Source organism: Eschrichtius robustus, chromosome 2, assembly GCF_028021215.1.
Source record: "Eschrichtius robustus isolate mEscRob2 chromosome 2, mEscRob2.pri, whole genome shotgun sequence".
Taxonomy (NCBI): Eukaryota; Metazoa; Chordata; class Mammalia; order Artiodactyla; family Eschrichtiidae; genus Eschrichtius; species Eschrichtius robustus.
Genome location: NC_090825.1, coordinates 148,213,289 through 148,230,099, shown reverse-complemented (window position 1 = coordinate 148,230,099; position 16,811 = coordinate 148,213,289). Strand labels below are relative to the sequence as shown.

Genomic DNA, 16,811 nt, shown 5'->3' with positions numbered 1-16,811 from the left:
AGTCACCTGAGCCAGGAAATTCAAGATGCCCTCACTCACATGTCTGGCACTGGTGCTGGCAGTTGGCTAGGGGCCTCAGCTCTCCCTCACATGGCCTCTCATCCTCCAGGAGGCCAGCCCAACCTCCTTCCATCACGGTCTCAGGGCAGAGTCCCAAAAGGGCCAGGGTGGAAGCTGCAAGGCCTCTTGAGATCTGAGCTCTTGAACTCACCCAAGGTTGCCTCCATCACATTCAATTGGCCAAAGCAAGTTACAAGGTCAGCCCAGATTCTAGGCAGTGGAGGAAGAGACTCCACCTCTGCTGGGGAGAAGCAGCAAAGTCACGTTCAAGGGGGTGCGTATACTGGGCTGGGAGAAATCTATGACTATTAAACAATCTACTACGAGTAAGATTAGATATGTTTCAGCTCGAGTCCCACAGCTCAAGGGACAGATCTAAGCCAGTGGTTCTCCAAGTGTGGCCCCCAGACCTGCAGCATGAACATCACCTGAGAACTCACCGGAAAGGCAAATTCTTGGGTCCTATCCAGTCCAAATGAATCAGAAACACAGTGATGGCAACCAGCAATGCGGTGTAACAAGCCCTCCAGATCATTCCGCTGCTCGTTCAAGTTTAAGAATCCCTGGTGAAAGGGAGCAACCAGATCACACAAATGTACATGCCCAGGACACTGGCTCGAAAGATGGTAGAGGCCAAAGCATCCCGCCCCGACTCCGCCTCGCCTCTCCCTGGTCTCTGGTCATTCACCTGAACACAGAACTCTCTTCTTCATAATGGAGTTTAGTAGAAATAGTCCTTTTACTCCCAACAGAATCGTGCCGTCTGTCAAGGGCACAGGAACATGAGCGGCTCTTATTGCACAACAGAGTCTGCAGGCCGGGCAGGGAGGAAGCCGGGAAGGCAGCCAGCCCTCCTTGGGAGCTGGACCGGAAGAACCAGAGGGCTCTTTTATTTTTGTTTTTGCTACTAAAGATACTAGCAGAGGGACTTCCCTGGTGGCACAGTGGTTAAGAATCTGCCTGCCAATGCAGGGGACACGGGTTCGAGCCCTGGTCTGGGAAGATCCCACATGCCGTGGAGCAACTAGGCCCGTGAGCCACAATTACTGAGCCTGCACGTCTGGAGCCTGTGCTCCACAACAAGAGAGGCCGCGATAGTGAGAGGCCCGCGCACCGCGATGAAGAGTGGTCCCCGCTTGCCGCAACTAGAGAAAGCCCTCGCACAGAAACAAAGACCCAACACAGCCATAAAAATAAATTAAATAAATAAATAAATAAATAAATAAAAAAGAAATGGTAGGGAAGTTCATATTAAATAAAATGGTTTTTTAAGGCTAAAAAAAATACTAGCAGAGCCCATTTAGAGTTTTTTATCCTCAGCCCAGAACTTAAATTTGCATCACTGATCAAGAAACAGAATGGTAAACATCATATGATATGTTTATATGTGGAATCTTTTTTAAAAAGTGATACAAATGAACTTATTTACAAAACAGAAATAGACCCACAGACATAGAAAACAAACTTATGGTTACCAAAGGGGAAGGGGGAGGGGAGAGGGATAAATTAGGAGTTTTGCCATACACCTGAAACAACACTGTAAATCAACTCTACTTCAATAAAAATAAAATAAAATAAATAAATAAATAAATAAATAAATAAATAATAAATAAAAATTAAAAAAATAAAATAAAATAAAATAAAATAATAAATAAATTTTTTAAAGAAGCAGAATGGGACAACACTGCTACCAGTGACTGCCAGCAGAAAGCACGTAGAGTGCAATAAGAACCCCTGTCTTTCAAACCCACCCCCACCTACACACACACACACACACACACACACACACACACACACACACACACACCCCGTGCTCTGCAGCCTTCAGGCAAAACCAGAGGCAAGACACAGTCAAGTTCCCAAGCTCCCCTTGTGTCCCATCTGGTAACTGTGCCTCTGGTTTTTTGTTTTTGTGTATTCTGGAAATTACTGAGACATATATTCTGGTATTACTGAATACCTCAAGAGTGCTACACAGGGGAGCACTGAAGTCTGCGCTGTCCCTGTGTACCAGGGAGCCTCTGGCTGGAGGGGAAAGTGCAAGAACAGGGTCTCTCCCACCTCCCGCTCCAGGAACCCTCCCGCCCAGGGCCAGATGGGTCCTCAAGCTCTTGATGGAGGAGGGAGATGTGTGACCCCCGACAGTGGCCAGACTCAATTCCAGACAGCGTAAACTTTTCCTGATTCTTAGATAAACCACATGATCCAACAAAAGGACCCATCTTTGTTCAGCACAAAAATGTCTCAGCAGCCTGAGATATTCACCATCTCCAAGGCAGGGACTAAATGGGCCACTGGAGGGCAGGGGCACGGATTTGGGAGAGGAGGAGGTCAGAGGACTTTACTGGCGTTAAAGTAATCTTTCTGATCATTGGCCCGATCTTTGCACTGCAGAGGCAGCTTCCCAAGGTAGCAAGGCCTTCTCGCTGGAGTTATGCCGGCAAGAGGCAAGACACTACCAACCAATTGCTGGGGCATTTAGGAACTAGACAGAGAATTTAAACACAGCAGTTTCCAAACAGGAGCCACCATGAAGACAGGAGGACTCCCCTACCCTCAGTCCTTCTATTTTATGAATTGGGATTCTTCATAAAAAGATCATTTTCAATAAAGGTTCCATTGCTTTAAAACAAAACTTTGAAAACAACTGAACTGGATGACTGCTAAGGCTCCTTCCAACTTTCAGACTCCTTGTTCTGAGTATTAAGTATCTGGGTGCCCAGAACAGTCGATAATACCTGAACCATAATCAACCTCCTTATAATAATCTCTAATATATGAATCTAAACTATCCTACAGCATAAACAACCCAACATGACACTGATTTCACCTTCCACTGAAAAAGTTAAGTTCATCCTCCTTGGCTTGAACAGGGGTGGCAGAGCCGTCTCATTATTTACCTTTTACTCTTTGTCGCTATGAGAAAATGGTGATGACATCTTTTTGGCCAGATGGAACTGATGGGAGATTTACGGAGCAGCTGAGAACTGTCAAAGCCAGGCCAGGCCGATCCCACAAGACAATGACCATGGCCTTTTCATCAAGGAGCACGTTGCCTTCTGGAATCCACTAACACAAGAGGTTCATATCTACCCAGTCATCAGCAAGATTATCCCAACACCCCACCAGCTGCCGCCACCCAATCCGGGGGCCTCCGCTCCCGCTCCTGAGGGATGGCATGTGAGTGCGCAGGACTTACCCCTCACCCACCATCACACCACACCACCCCCGCCCCAGTCTGGCACCCACAGCCCTCCCAGAGTGGGAAACTTCATCCAATGCCTTCTCCGTTACAGAGATTTCAGAAATTAGTCACAGAAAGGAGGGAGCGAAGACAGCGGAGGTTTCCTGAAGGAACCAGTAACAAGATCTGGGCTGTTTCACCTCGAGGTCACAACAGCTCAGAATGTCCCTGAGTTAGCACCGAGTGGTCAAGAATGAAATCAACCTCTGCAAACCCTCCGCTGACTTGTCCACCGTCTACTTTGTACAAAGAGCTTCCTTAAGGCGGGGCCTCCAGCGGATGGGCCTCCCCGTTCACTGAGCCTTTCTCTTTGGAAATTTTGATCCTTTCCCCACCGCCAGCCTCAGAAGATGGTGCCAGTGCCCACCCATTATCAGAAAGAGGCGAAGGAATTGGAGACTAGAGTCCAGCATTTGTTTGAAACAAGGGTTTAGATGAGCTTCCCATCCTTATCTTGTAAAGATACACGCAGGGACTCCTGTGGCTTTGGTGACCATATGCCCTACTCTGCATAGGACAGCCCCAGTTTGTTCCTCTTGTTGTCCCAGAATTGTTACTGATATCACTGCCTTTCACTCTCAAAAGTCCCTGTTTGGACAATAAACTAGGCAGTTCCTCTACCTTTGGCCCGGTCACCACCTATGCTTTTCAATAAGAATCTGGAAAGCCCCAGATAGCCCGGCAAGCCAAGAGATGTGGGGATTAAAAAAAAAAAAAAAAAAAAAGCCAGAGATAACATATATTTCAAAAATAAATTTTAAAAAGCCAAAGCCAAAGAGCAGCGACGTTCGTTAGTTTGTAACAGGGAAACATGGAAACAATCCAAATGTCTATCAATAGGAAATGGTTTAATCGATCAAGGCTTGTAATATGGAATACTCTCCATCAATTTAAAAGAAAAAGGTGGATATATATGTACTAACATGGAAAGATCTCCAAGGCAGTTTGGCAAGAGAAAAATAGCAAATGGTTGATCAATGCAACAGGAATGATCCCAGTTGTCTTTTCTTTGTACTTGTGAGTGTAGATGTATGAAAGGTCTAGAACAACACTGTCTAATAGGAATATAAAGTGAGCCACTATGTAATTTAAAATTTTCAAGATCCATATTTTTACAAAGTGAAATTTATTTTATAGAACCCAATGTATCCAAAATATGGTGTAAATCAATATAAAAAATTATTAATCTTCTTTTACTTATTTTGTACTAAATCCTCAAAATTGCACTTACAGCAGTCTCAATTCTTAGGACCCACATTTCAAGGGCTCAAAAGCCGCATGTGGCTTATGGCTATGGTATTATTCAACAGCTCAGGGCTAGAAGGACACACACCAGGTAACAAGTTATCTCTGGGGAGGGAAGTGGGATTAGGAAAATGGAGTGATTTGTCTAGGATTTTGAAATTTTTACAGAGGATATATTCACTACTTACATAATTTTATAAAACAACAAGAACTAGAAATTTTAAAAAATAAGGAGCCAGAACATGAGATGTGAAGCTAACAAAATCTATGAATGAGCTTTGTGGAATCACAGTATTAAAATCAATGCATCAAAAAATAAATAAATAAAAATAAGAATAAAATCAATTAATCAGCCAAAGAGGGTCTGCATTTTTGTAAAGTTTGGCCACAGCCAGCCTCAAGGGCCATGGGGCTGCACTAGCCTGCCCAGCCGCTGAAAGACAGCTTCCTGAGGGCCGCCTTGCTTGTTCTCCACCTAGAAACGGGAGCCACGGTGCATCCCACGGTGCATCTGTCACAACAGAGAGACAGGACACTGCTCTCAGATACTTAGACTGAAGCTCTGTCAATGCGCACACAGGAAAACCTGTGCCATCAAAATAGCCTGGGGAGCCTGTTTAAAAAGCAGACTCTTGAGCCCCGCAAAATAGGAGTTTCTGAGGTGGGGCCCAAGAATCTGTAATAAACAAGAACTCCAGGGGATTCCTAACCCAACTAGGATACAAAGGAACATCCTTCTCTTCTAGCCAACTTTCCACTGCCAGATTCCTGGCTAGAATCTGATTTCACCTAGAATCGTGCTGCCAAAAACTGGTGGAAGATAGGAAGTCCACTCAGAACTCCCTCGCCCCACCCTACAGGAAGATGATCTTCTTTCACTGTACCTACTGAATGATGCTTAAAGACTCCGCAACTTAGAAACAGGCCATCTCTTGGTAAAGACTGCCTTGTCCAGAATTAGCCCTGCTTCTAACGCTCTAAATCAAAGACCCAGGCTGGTGGACCAAGGCCTGCCCTCAGCCCCTGTTCCTATTGTGGGAATGCAAAAGGTGTTTCTTTCTACTTCCACCATCCAGGATACTGGGACATCTGGGTGGAAGGTTTTCCCTTAAGGTGAGACCTTGTGTCTATTTAGTTTCTGTTGTTGTTTTTTACATCCTTTTTTTTCCTTCTCTTAAAAGAAACCAAACATGCAATTCACTATTTAAAAGGGGTGGAGGGCGCGCGGAGGCAACTTCTTTTTTTTTTTTTTTCCCCATTTCAAAAAGCTTTATTGGATAGTGCTTGTTTAGAACATTTACATTTAATGTAATTACTGATACAGTTAAGATTAAATCTACCACCATGCTATTTGTTTCCTAATTATACCATTTCTTTATTTTTTGCCTCTTTTCCTGCCCTCCTTTTCATTAATAGAGTATTTTTAATGATCTCATTATTTACTGTGCTACTGGCTTACTGACTATCCCTCTTTGCTTTACATTTGTAGCTGTCGCTCTAGGGTTTATACTAAATATCTCCAAATACTATTATACCTCTTCATGTATAGTGTAGGAACATTACAACAGCAAAGTTTTTTCCCTCTTCCTATCCTTTGTACTAGCTGTTGTACATTTTATTTTTGTGTTATTATTCATGGCCATTTCCATAATCTTTCAAATGTAATTTTTTTTAATAAATTTATTTTATTTCTTTATTTTTGGCTGTGTTGGGTCTTTGTTGCTGCACGTGGGCTTTCTCTAGTTGTGGCGAGTGGGGGCTACTCTTCATTGCGGTGCGTGGGCTTCTCATTGCGGTGGCTTCTCTTGCTGCGGAGCATGGGCTCTAGACACGCGGACTTCAGTAGTTGTGGCTCGCAGGCTCTAGAGCGCAGGCACACGGGCTTGGTTGCTCCGCGGCATGTGGGATCTTCCTGGACCAAAGCTCGAACCCATGTCCCCTGCACTGGCAGGCGGATTCTCAACCACTGCGCCACCAGGGAAGCCCCAAGTCTTCCTAGCATCTCAAGCTCAGGAACTTGTGGTCCACAAGTCTCTATTTGCAGTGATTGGTATTCATACAGAGCTTCTTCAAGCTTTTGAATGGGTGCTAATGAAATATGTTGACCCATTTTGATGTCTGTGGAAAATGTCACTGGTTTTATAGGTTTAGGTTTCTCAAGTTGCATTTCCAACTAGGTAGATCTGTGTTTATGCTGAGCCAAAAGTAGAGCAACGGAGAGATCAGAACTCTCCAGTTCATCTAAAAAAGCCTTCTTATTCTTCCTTTTTAGAATCTGCGGCAGTTGTTCTTCTTTTTGTATAAATAGTCTTCTTTGTTCATTTTCCTGTCGTTCTACCTCTAAAGCTTCTTCCAATTCCTCCTGTTCTCGAGTCAGCTTTAACTTATTTTTCTGAATGACATATTTGTTTTCCTTTTGGTCTATCTCCATTTTCTTTTTGGTGTTGTCCAAATCCACGTTGTTGGTCAAGTTGAAAACAATTTCTTCCACTTCTTCCAGGAAATCATTATATTCTCTTAGACTAGGAAAGTCTTCTTCCCTTTTATTGTATATCTTCAGCACTTTTTTCTGAATCTCAACTTCCTGTCAACAGTAGGATCTTCAAAGAGTTGTACCCTGAAGTTGCTTTTTCTAAGTGGAGTGCCACACTCAGGACAGTTTCCAGCTCCTCTCACAAAGAGTAAATCCACGCAACTTTCACACCTTCCTCACCAGCTTGGTCCGGCTGCCCACCTCTCCCCGCCCCCTGGGGAGGCAATTTCTTCAAAGGCATATTCCCAATAGTGAAAAGTTATTGCTTACATGTGTATAGTATCTTTCCCCTGGTTTCTGGTTATTCTGGTCAATAACCTGAAATTGACAGGTGTGATTATCCTCATTAAAAAAAAAAAAAAGACAGGAGGTTCAGCGAGTTGGGGGCATGTGGGGAGGGAGAAATTAACCTTTACCCTCCTTGTTTGGTCTTGAGCTAGGTAGTGAATACAGAGGGTCACGGTTCATTTTCACGACAACAACGAGAAGCTGGTATAGTTACTCTTCCCATCTTCACAACTAAGGGAAGGAGTTGGCGGGCTCGCAAAGCTAGTGAGAGGCAGATTATCCACTGGATTCCTCCGCTGGGGCTCGCGCCCCTGCTTCACACAGAAGAGTTCCCTCTGACACAAAATGATTTACTGCCTACTTCACCCCCACTCAGCCACATTTAGCCGATTAAAAGAAAGGCCCTCTCACCATAGTTAAACAAGCAGATGAACGTTTTCATCAAAGCTAAATGTCCTTTAATCATCTGATGCCCGCTCTCCGATTGGGATTGACATGTATACACTGATGTGTATAAAACTGATGACTAATAAGAACCTGCTGTGTAAAAAAATAAATAAAATTAAATTAAAAAAATTTTTAAAAAGTGATCACAATGTCAAAGTATGTAATACCTTTCACTTCCACCTTGAAAAGCATGGATATTAAAGTGCTAATATTAAAAAAAAAATCATCTGATGCCCACTCTCCTTCCCTGACACCTGGCCGCTGTCTGTCTCCTTGTAGAGGAGAGAGAGGAGGGAGAGGAGAGAGAGGAGGGAGAGGAGAGAGAGGAGAGAGAGGAGGGAGAGGAGGGAGAGGAGGGAGAGGAGAGAGAGGAGGGAGAGGAGGGAGAGGAGGGAGAGGAGGGAGAGGAGGGAGAGGAGAGAGAGGAGAGTTTTCCTTCGCCTCACCCACAGCTGCCTTCCGAGGCCAGGCTGGGGGCATTCCGTCACACCTGGAAACTCCTTTCCCTGGAAGTTTCTCCCCACGCCTCTCGCCTCCCCCGCCACCCCCCCCCCCCCCCGCCATCGCCACCTCCATCACCCTCTCTCTTCGCTCTCAATCTCTCTTTTCTCGTTCAACCTCCCTCCCTCTCTTCCGGTCCTCTAGGAAAGGCAACCAGCAGCTAAGGCAGCCCAGCAGAATGAAGAGCGGGCAGGAGGACCCGTGGCTGGGGCAGCCTCGGCAAGTGAGAAGGTCAAGGTGAGGTGCAAGAGAAGCGAGAGCGAGGAGGAAGCCCGGGAGCGGGGCGTGGCCTGCGCCGCGGTGACAGTCTGTCCAGATGTCCTCTTGGTACTGCTCTGCCTTATCGCTCTTCACAGGGAGGAGACGCCTCTTAGATCTAAAGAGTGCTGGGTGGCGCTCACCACGGAAACCCGAGAAGGTTCGGCACCCAGGCCCAGGCCCAGGCCCAGTTCTCCTGGAACACCCCCCCCCACCCCCACCCCGCCCAGGATGTTGCCGGGGCCTGGACACCTATCTCCGACACTTCTGCTGCAGCTCTAAATCTGACCATGTTTGCTTCATCCAAGGCTTTCCCTTCTGCATGTCTGAGCCCCCAGATGTAACACCCCTTAGTTGTCACCTCTGAGCCCCCCGGGGAGGGAGACATAAGCAGGTGAACCTGATCAGGGCGCACTGGAAGGCTGAATCACAGCCACGGAAAGACCCCCTTCCTGTGCAGGAGGCACTGCGCACGCGCAGAGACTTCGCCCCAAAGTCACTGCTGGGTGGGTTTCAAATGATCAATCAGAAAGCATTTGCTGTACACCCACAACCTGCCTGGAAGTGTGTTAGAACGTATTCTCTGCCCTCAAATACCTGAAGACAAGGTAACTCACGGGAAGACAGGCACTTCCTAAACGGAAAAGCAGCGCCCAGAGGCAAGGGGTTACTCTTACTCTGCACAATTATTTTTATGCTTACTGTAGTTCTATGGCTTTATAGTTGGAGCAACAAAATGGTTTCTCACACCTCTGCTCTTCACCCCTACATTCCCCAAGCTCCACTCCAGCTTACAACCTTTGCCAACGCCACTCTAGAATGTTTTTAAAAGAGGAGGTGGGGTGCAAAAAGAAAATGCTAAGGCCCTCCAACCACCTTCTTTTGTGGTTATTTGCAGTTTAGAACTATGGAAGGAAGGGGGTCTAACACTGGAGCCAAAATGAAGACACAGTACAGGTGGAAGGCCTGAAATCATCTTGGATCAACTTTCCCACAGCAGGCCTGTCTGCTTTTTTTCCCTTAACAGCCTTGTGTTCTCCATTCCAGGTTAACTCCGTCACCAATAATACTATTAAGGGCCCCTGTTTAGTAAGCACCTACTACCAAGCAAACAGTATGCTAAATCTTTTTGCTTGAACAGTGTTCTGGTTATCTACAGCTGCCTAACAAGCCATCCCAAAACTTAAGTGATATGAAAACAACCATTTTATTATATTCACTGATTCTGTGGGTCAGGAATTTGGACAGGACATAGCAGGGATGGCTTGTTCTGCTCTATGAAGTCTGGGGCCTCAGCTATGAAAACTGGAACAGCTGGGTGCTGGAATCATCTGGAAGCTGCATCACTCACAGGTCTGGCTCCTGAGCTGGAATGACTAGAAAGCTGGTTCATCCAGAACTGTCAGTCAGCGGACTTACACATGGTCTCTTCCTATGGCTTGAGCTTCCTCACAGCATGGTGGCCTCAGGGTAGTCAGACTTCTTATGTGGTACCTCATGGCTCCAAGAGCAAATGTTCCAGCAAACAGAAAAACAGAAGTCACATGGCTTTTTCTGATCTAGCCACAGAAGTCATGTGGTGCCACTTCTATAGTATTTTACCGGTTACATTGATAGAAGCAGTGTCAAACCTGCCCCACATTCAAAGGGAAAGGACATACCCACCTACCCCACCCCCCATGGGAGAAGGGCCAAAGAATCTTTGCTTTACTACACTATCTTCTTTAATTCCCAAACAGTCATCTTTTGAAGAAGTATGAGTATTATTCCCATTTTACAGATGGGAACATCAAGGTTCAGGGAGGGTAAACAATGCAAACAGCCCTACTCCAAAGCTTGAGCTCCAAATCACTGCCCACAAGACTCACTGCCTGGCATTTCTGATGCCTTCCTTTATTCTGGATGCTCCCCAAAACCACCCCCAGCCCAAACTCCAAGACCCTTCTTTCCTCACCTCTTTCTGTTGGTTTACCTGCTCTGAATTCCCTTCTGTCCTAGAAGTAGCCAATGATACTTCCACCTCCATCCCACATCCCATCTTCACCAGCTTTGGGGCCCAGGATGGAAATTTCAAGGAAGGCAGCCCTCCAGGTTTGACCAATCTCTAATGTCAGCCACTTGTGGGCTCTTCATGGTCTTTTAGGCCAGAGTAGGAACGGCCTTTGTCCTATGGAATCCCCACCGGCTCAGGGCAGCTGGTTCAGTGGCCTGGGGCCCTGATGCACCCAGCCTTCATTCTGCCATTGGCCCATGGCCAGTCCTAACTGGGAAACAAAACCCCACCAGTGTTTGAGTATCTCCTTTATATATTATCATCAGGTGCCTTAAAATAAAAAAGAAGGCTTTAGGAAGACAAATGGTAAAAATACTGGTAGCATACACTAAAATGACAAAAGGATACTAGCTAATATAAAAAGCTCATAAAAATCAATAAGAAAAAATGAAGATCTCAATAGATAAATAGATAATGCAAATAGGTGATACATTTTTAAAAAGAAAAATACAAATGGATTACAAACATTTGAAAATAATCAAAATAATTTAAAATAATTACACTCTGATGTTTTCACCTCATATATTTGCAAAGATTCATAAAATGAGAATTCCCAAATTGCTTTCCAGAAGTATTGTACACAATTATACTCATGTTTCACTCATGTTCTAAGAGAGGGGCTCTTCCTGGGCTGCAGCAATCAGGAGGCGGGACTAGGATTGGGACCTTAAGAGGGTGTAGGATATCTCATCTACATCTCTACATTTACATTGTCTATGTTTTAAAAACCCATGGAGTTTAAATTATCCCACTTAAATTGCTATGTAAATATTTGATCCACCACAATGCATAAAAAAGGATACATAATCGTGATTTCTGCCCTCTCCTTCAAATCCAAAGGGTTTTATTGGAGTTTCCCCTATTTAATGAGTGACTAAAATATTCTTAGCAGAAACAATGCTCTGGCAACTATGAGGAAAACAAGCAGAATCAAACATGTGTTATGTCTTCAAGGAGTTTACCATGGACGGCAGGGCTGGTTGCCCAGAACCCAAGAAGCTACTCAGCCACAGATACCCCAGACATATGAACCAGCAGTGCTACTACCTCAAGGTCAGAACCATGTCACAAGGCCAGAGCCAAAAATGGTTGCTATGGCATTAAGAGAGTAAAAATGCAAATCACAAACTGGGAGATGATATTCACAGTAAGTAAATATCCAACAAGACACTGGTATCCAAATATATAAAGAATTCCCACAAACCAGTAAGAAAAAGACAAAAGATTTAAACAGGCCCTTCGCAAAAGAGGACATTCAAAAAGCCAATGAACATTTGAAAAGTTGCTCAATTTCATTAGTCAGTAGGGAAAGGCAAAATAAAACCACACTGAGATAGCCCTACACTCTCATCAGGATGGCCTAAAATTAAAAACTGATTACACCAAGTGTTGGCAAGGATGTGGAGCAACTGCAATTCTCAAACACTGCCAGCATGAGTATAAACTGGTACAACTGTAAATTGGAAAACTGTTGAGTAGAATCTACTAAAATTGAATTTATGAATATCCTCTGGCCCAGCAATTCCACTCCTAGATATATACCCAATAGAAATGTACACATATGTTCAACAAAAGACATGTGCTAGGGTGTCCATACCAGCACTCACTATTCATAAGTCAGAAACTGGAACCCACCCAAAAATGCATTAAGAGGGAAAGGGTCTAAAAAAGAATGAAATATTGCCATTTGCAGCAACATGGATGAACCTAAAGATTATCATACTAAGTGAAGTCAGACAGAGAAAGACAAGTATTATATGACATCACTTATATGTGGAATCTAAAAAATAATACAAATGAACTTATTTATTAAACAGAAACAGACTCACAGACATAGAAAACAAACTTATGGTTACCAAAGGGAAAATGGGGGTAGGGATAAATTAGGAATATGGGATTAACAGATACACACTACCATATATAAAATAGATAAACAAACTCTTAGAGGAAAACATAGGCAGAACACTCTTTGACATAAATCACAGCAAGATCTTTTCAATCCACCACCTAGAGTAATGAAAATAAAAAACAAACCATAAACAAAAGGAAAAGACAACCCTCCAAATGGGAGAAAACATTGGCAAATGAAGCAACTGACAAAGGATTAATCTCCAAAATATACAAACAGCTCATGCAGCTCAATATCAAAAAAACAAACAACCCAATCAAAAAATGGGCAGAAGACCTAAATAGACATTTCTCCAAAGAAGGCATACAGATGGCCAAAAAACACATGAAAAGATTCTCAACATCACTAATTATTAGAAAAATGCAAATCAAAACTACGAGGTATCACCTCACACCGGTCAATGGCCATCATCAAAAAATCTACAAACAGTAAATGCTGGAGAGGGTGTGGAGCAAAGGGAACTCTCCTACACTGTTGGTGGGAATGTAAATTGGTACAGCCACTATGGAGAACAGTATGGAGGTTCCTTAAAAAACTAAAAATAGAATGACTATATGATCCAACAATCCCACTCCTGGGCATATATCTGGGAAAACCATAATTCAAAAGGATCTATGCACCCCAATGTTCACTGAAGCACTATTTACAATAGCCAAGACATGGAAGCAGCCTAAATGTCTATCAACAGAGGAATGGATAAAGATGTGGTACATATACACAGTGGAATATTACTCAGCCATAAAAAGGAACGAAATAATGCCATTTGCAACAACATGGATGGACCTAGAGATTGTCATACAGAGTGAAGTAAGTCAAAAAGAGAAAGACAAATATAATATTGCTTATATGTGGAATCTAGAAAAATGGTACAGATGAACTTATTTGTAGAAATAGAGTCACAGATGTGGAAAAAAAACTTATGGTTTGCTTGGGGAAAAGGTGGGGGGGTGGGATGAATTGGCAGATGGGCATTGCCGTATATATACTACTATATATAAAATAGATAACTAATGAGAACCTACTGCATAGCACAGGGAACTCTACTCAATGCTCTGTGGTGACCTAAATGGGAAGGAAATCCAAAAGGGAGGGGATATATGTATATGTATGGCTGATTCATTTGGCTGTACAGTAGGAGCTAACACAACATTGTAAAGCAACTATACTCCAATAAAAATAAATAAAAATAAATAAATAAAAATAAAAAACAACCACAAGATTTACTGTATAGCACAGGGAACTATATTCAATATCTTGTAATAACCTATAATGGAAAATAATCCAAAAACAAGAATACACATACACACACACACACACACACACACACATACACACAAACATATATATATATACACATATATCTGAATCACTTTGCTGTACACCTGAAACTAACACAATATTGTAAATCAACTATATTTCAATTAAAAGAGAGAGAGAGAATGGGTCAGTAGTAGTATTTTCATACAATGAAGTGTTACAAATTAAATGGAGCTAACTACAACTACAAACAATGTAGATGAATCTCACAAACATACATGGAGTAAAAATTGCCAGACACAAAGAGTCTATGTTATATGATTAGATATATGTGAAGTTCAAAAATAGACAAACCTAATCTATGTTGTTAGAAGTCAGAATAGTAATTATCCTGGAGGAAAGGGGAAGGGGCTTCTAGGTACTGGTAATGTCCCATTTCTTGAATTGGGTACTAATTACACAACCGTGTTCAGTTTGTGAAAATTGACAGGGCTGTTCACTTTTACTTTGTTCGCTTCCGTGTGATGCTGGAAAGAAAAGTTTCCAAAAACTGGGAAGGCTTCAGAGCCACATACGTGCTCAGCGGGGGGAAGCAAGTGCACTGCTGGACTGGGTCAGGGCGTAGGACACCCCAGGGTTTGTCACAGGAACAAACAAAGCTCACTCCCTTAACCAAAGGAGCATCTCCCAAAGTCACTGCCCAGGATCACTGCTCAGGACCCAGGAACTGGCCGAGAACTGCTCCCAGGGCCGCCTGGTCCCAAGTCCCCTCTCACCACTTCTTATGGACAAGCAGTACAGCTTCCCCTAAAGAAAAGTACCTAGAGCTTCTAGAAGATGACGGCCACATCTCGGGAGACAGCAGGGTACTGAGGGGCCACACCTGATCTACCCTTGGCTGTTCTCACCACTCTTACAACTCCCCAACTCTCACCCCACACATTCTGTTAGAAGAAAAGAAACAAAGCACCCTGGATTACTTCTACAGAGGTGTTCATTCAGAATAGCTTTTTGTGAAGGCCACTGCCCTGGAAGAGTGGGGGAAGCAGCTCTCCCCATCCAGGTGGGCCATCTCCAGATCTACCCAGGACTGAATAACTAGGTCACCAGTGTAACTCAAACAGATGGCATGGCGGTGTCCAGTTCACATTCTGCTAGTTTCAACATAGCACACGGTACATATGACCCACCCTGCAAGACACACAGCTAGAGTCTCCTCTCCACTGCCACAACCAATTTCATAATAATCAAATTCAGTATTTTTTTAATTACACGTAAAATAAAATGGAAAGGCCCGCAGGGAGTAGGAAGACTTAGACCGAGTTCTTAAAGAATGGGAAGATTCAGAAATGCCTGCTCCTCTCCATGAGGGAGAAAGGTGATGTTTTCCCCTACTTAATTTCTCCAGAATAATTTGTATTTGAATAAATAAACCCTGATAAATGAGAACCCAAATTTTCCCAAGGCCTGCATTTTCCTCTGTATGTGTTTGGTGGGTGGTCCTCTCTCAGCAGTTGGAGTAATCCTGATGATCCTGGGCAAGTTGGAAGGGAGCAAGTCTCTATTGAAGCCAAGAAGAAATCCCCGCGGCCCCCGCCCCCTCCAGCTTCCCAGAAAAAAAGGAACCCTGTAAGGAATTATGAGGCTGGAAATAAAGGGAGTCTGAATCCCACCTTCCTAGATGGTTGGTGGCTGTGCGCATCCTTAAGGGGATTGAAATGTATTTGTTATTGTTATCAGATTATATTTCTTAAAAAAGATCCTGGATAAAACCTACTTTGATACAGAAAGAAAAATGAGGAGACTAAGGTAACAGTGCTTAGACATCCAGGAAGGCCCAGGGCCTACCGGCAGATCACCACATCTAAAAACATTTCGGCGCGGAGCCTGGCCTGCAGACCTCTGCTGAGGGTTCACCACGGGAAGGGAAAGCCGAGGCCGGCCACAGGGCCTTTGCGAAGGCTGGAAGACCAGCCTGGGTTGCATCTTTCCTCTGCGCCCTGTCCTCAGGCCCGGCTGCAGGCAGCTCCGACTCCAACTTGCAGCAAGCTGGACAGGTGACGCCGCCAGAGGCTAGACCGGTGGCCGGATTTGGAGGTCCCACCGACCCTCAGGGCTTGGGAGTTCTCTCCTCTCCTCTCCTCGCACAGGTCACCCGGAGGCTGGCGAAACCTCACTCTACCGCAGTGCGAAAGGTAACCTGGCGCCGGGCAGGCGCTTCCTGAAGCCCTGGCGGCCCTCTCCAAATGACAAAGCCGATTTTCCTCCGGACGCCGGCAAGCAAGGTTGCCCACAGAGTCGCCAAAGCGCTGCTCTCAACAACTATTTCCTTGGAAGAAAAGAAAAGAAAAAAGAAACCGTCCCCTCCCCCGCGAGTGATCTGCACCCCAAGGCTTCCCCCAGACGGGTCGATTTCAGCCTGTTAATTTCCTCCTGGGCCCGAGTGGGAGTTCTAGGCCCCCCGCACCTTCATCCTGGCCCCCGCCTCTTCGCCCCACCCTCCGGGACCCCCGAAGGGGCGGCGGGGCCTAGCCGAGGGCGCTGCGCGTGACCCCGAGCGGAAGGGCCCCAGTCTGGGTCCTAATGCGGGTGGCGTCTCCCTTGACAGGCGGCGTTTGGGGACAACAGCGGGGACGGGAGATAAGGTGACATACCAGAGCAGATTTGGTGCGCGCGCTGATACTCCTCTCCCGACAGGAAACGCGGAGCTATTTAAAAGACCCTATCGATTACTTTATCTTTCCCGGAGGAAAGCTTCTTGCAGAGAGACAAAAGATGTTCCCTACCTAGAGATACAAGGCCACAGCTCTCCACACACAACGGAGGGTCTGCACAGGCGACGCCCAGTTAGGGCGCAGGGACACATGTACACCGCAGAGGGCACACCCGCGTGTGTGCCAAGAACGGCTCTGGAGGGCAAGAGCGGAGAGGAGGGCAAGGGGAATTTCACAGGATGACTTGCTGTACCCTTTGAATTTTTTTTTGACCGTGTGCACTTAAAGCACACACCAAGAAA

At 44.9% G+C, this 16,811-nt stretch overlaps 1 protein-coding gene across 1 annotated transcript; it reads right to left on the bottom strand.

The window, feature by feature from the left end:
• Nucleotides 1-422: 422 nt before the first annotated feature.
• On the bottom strand, nt 423-8,381 carry LOC137758958 (CDK-activating kinase assembly factor MAT1-like). Its single transcript, XM_068534907.1, is given in 5 exon segments — nt 423-623; nt 6,495-6,667; nt 6,779-7,135; nt 7,138-7,253; nt 8,308-8,381. Coding segments are annotated over 5 exon segments (921 nt in total).
• Nucleotides 8,382-16,811: the final 8,430 nt, after the last annotated feature.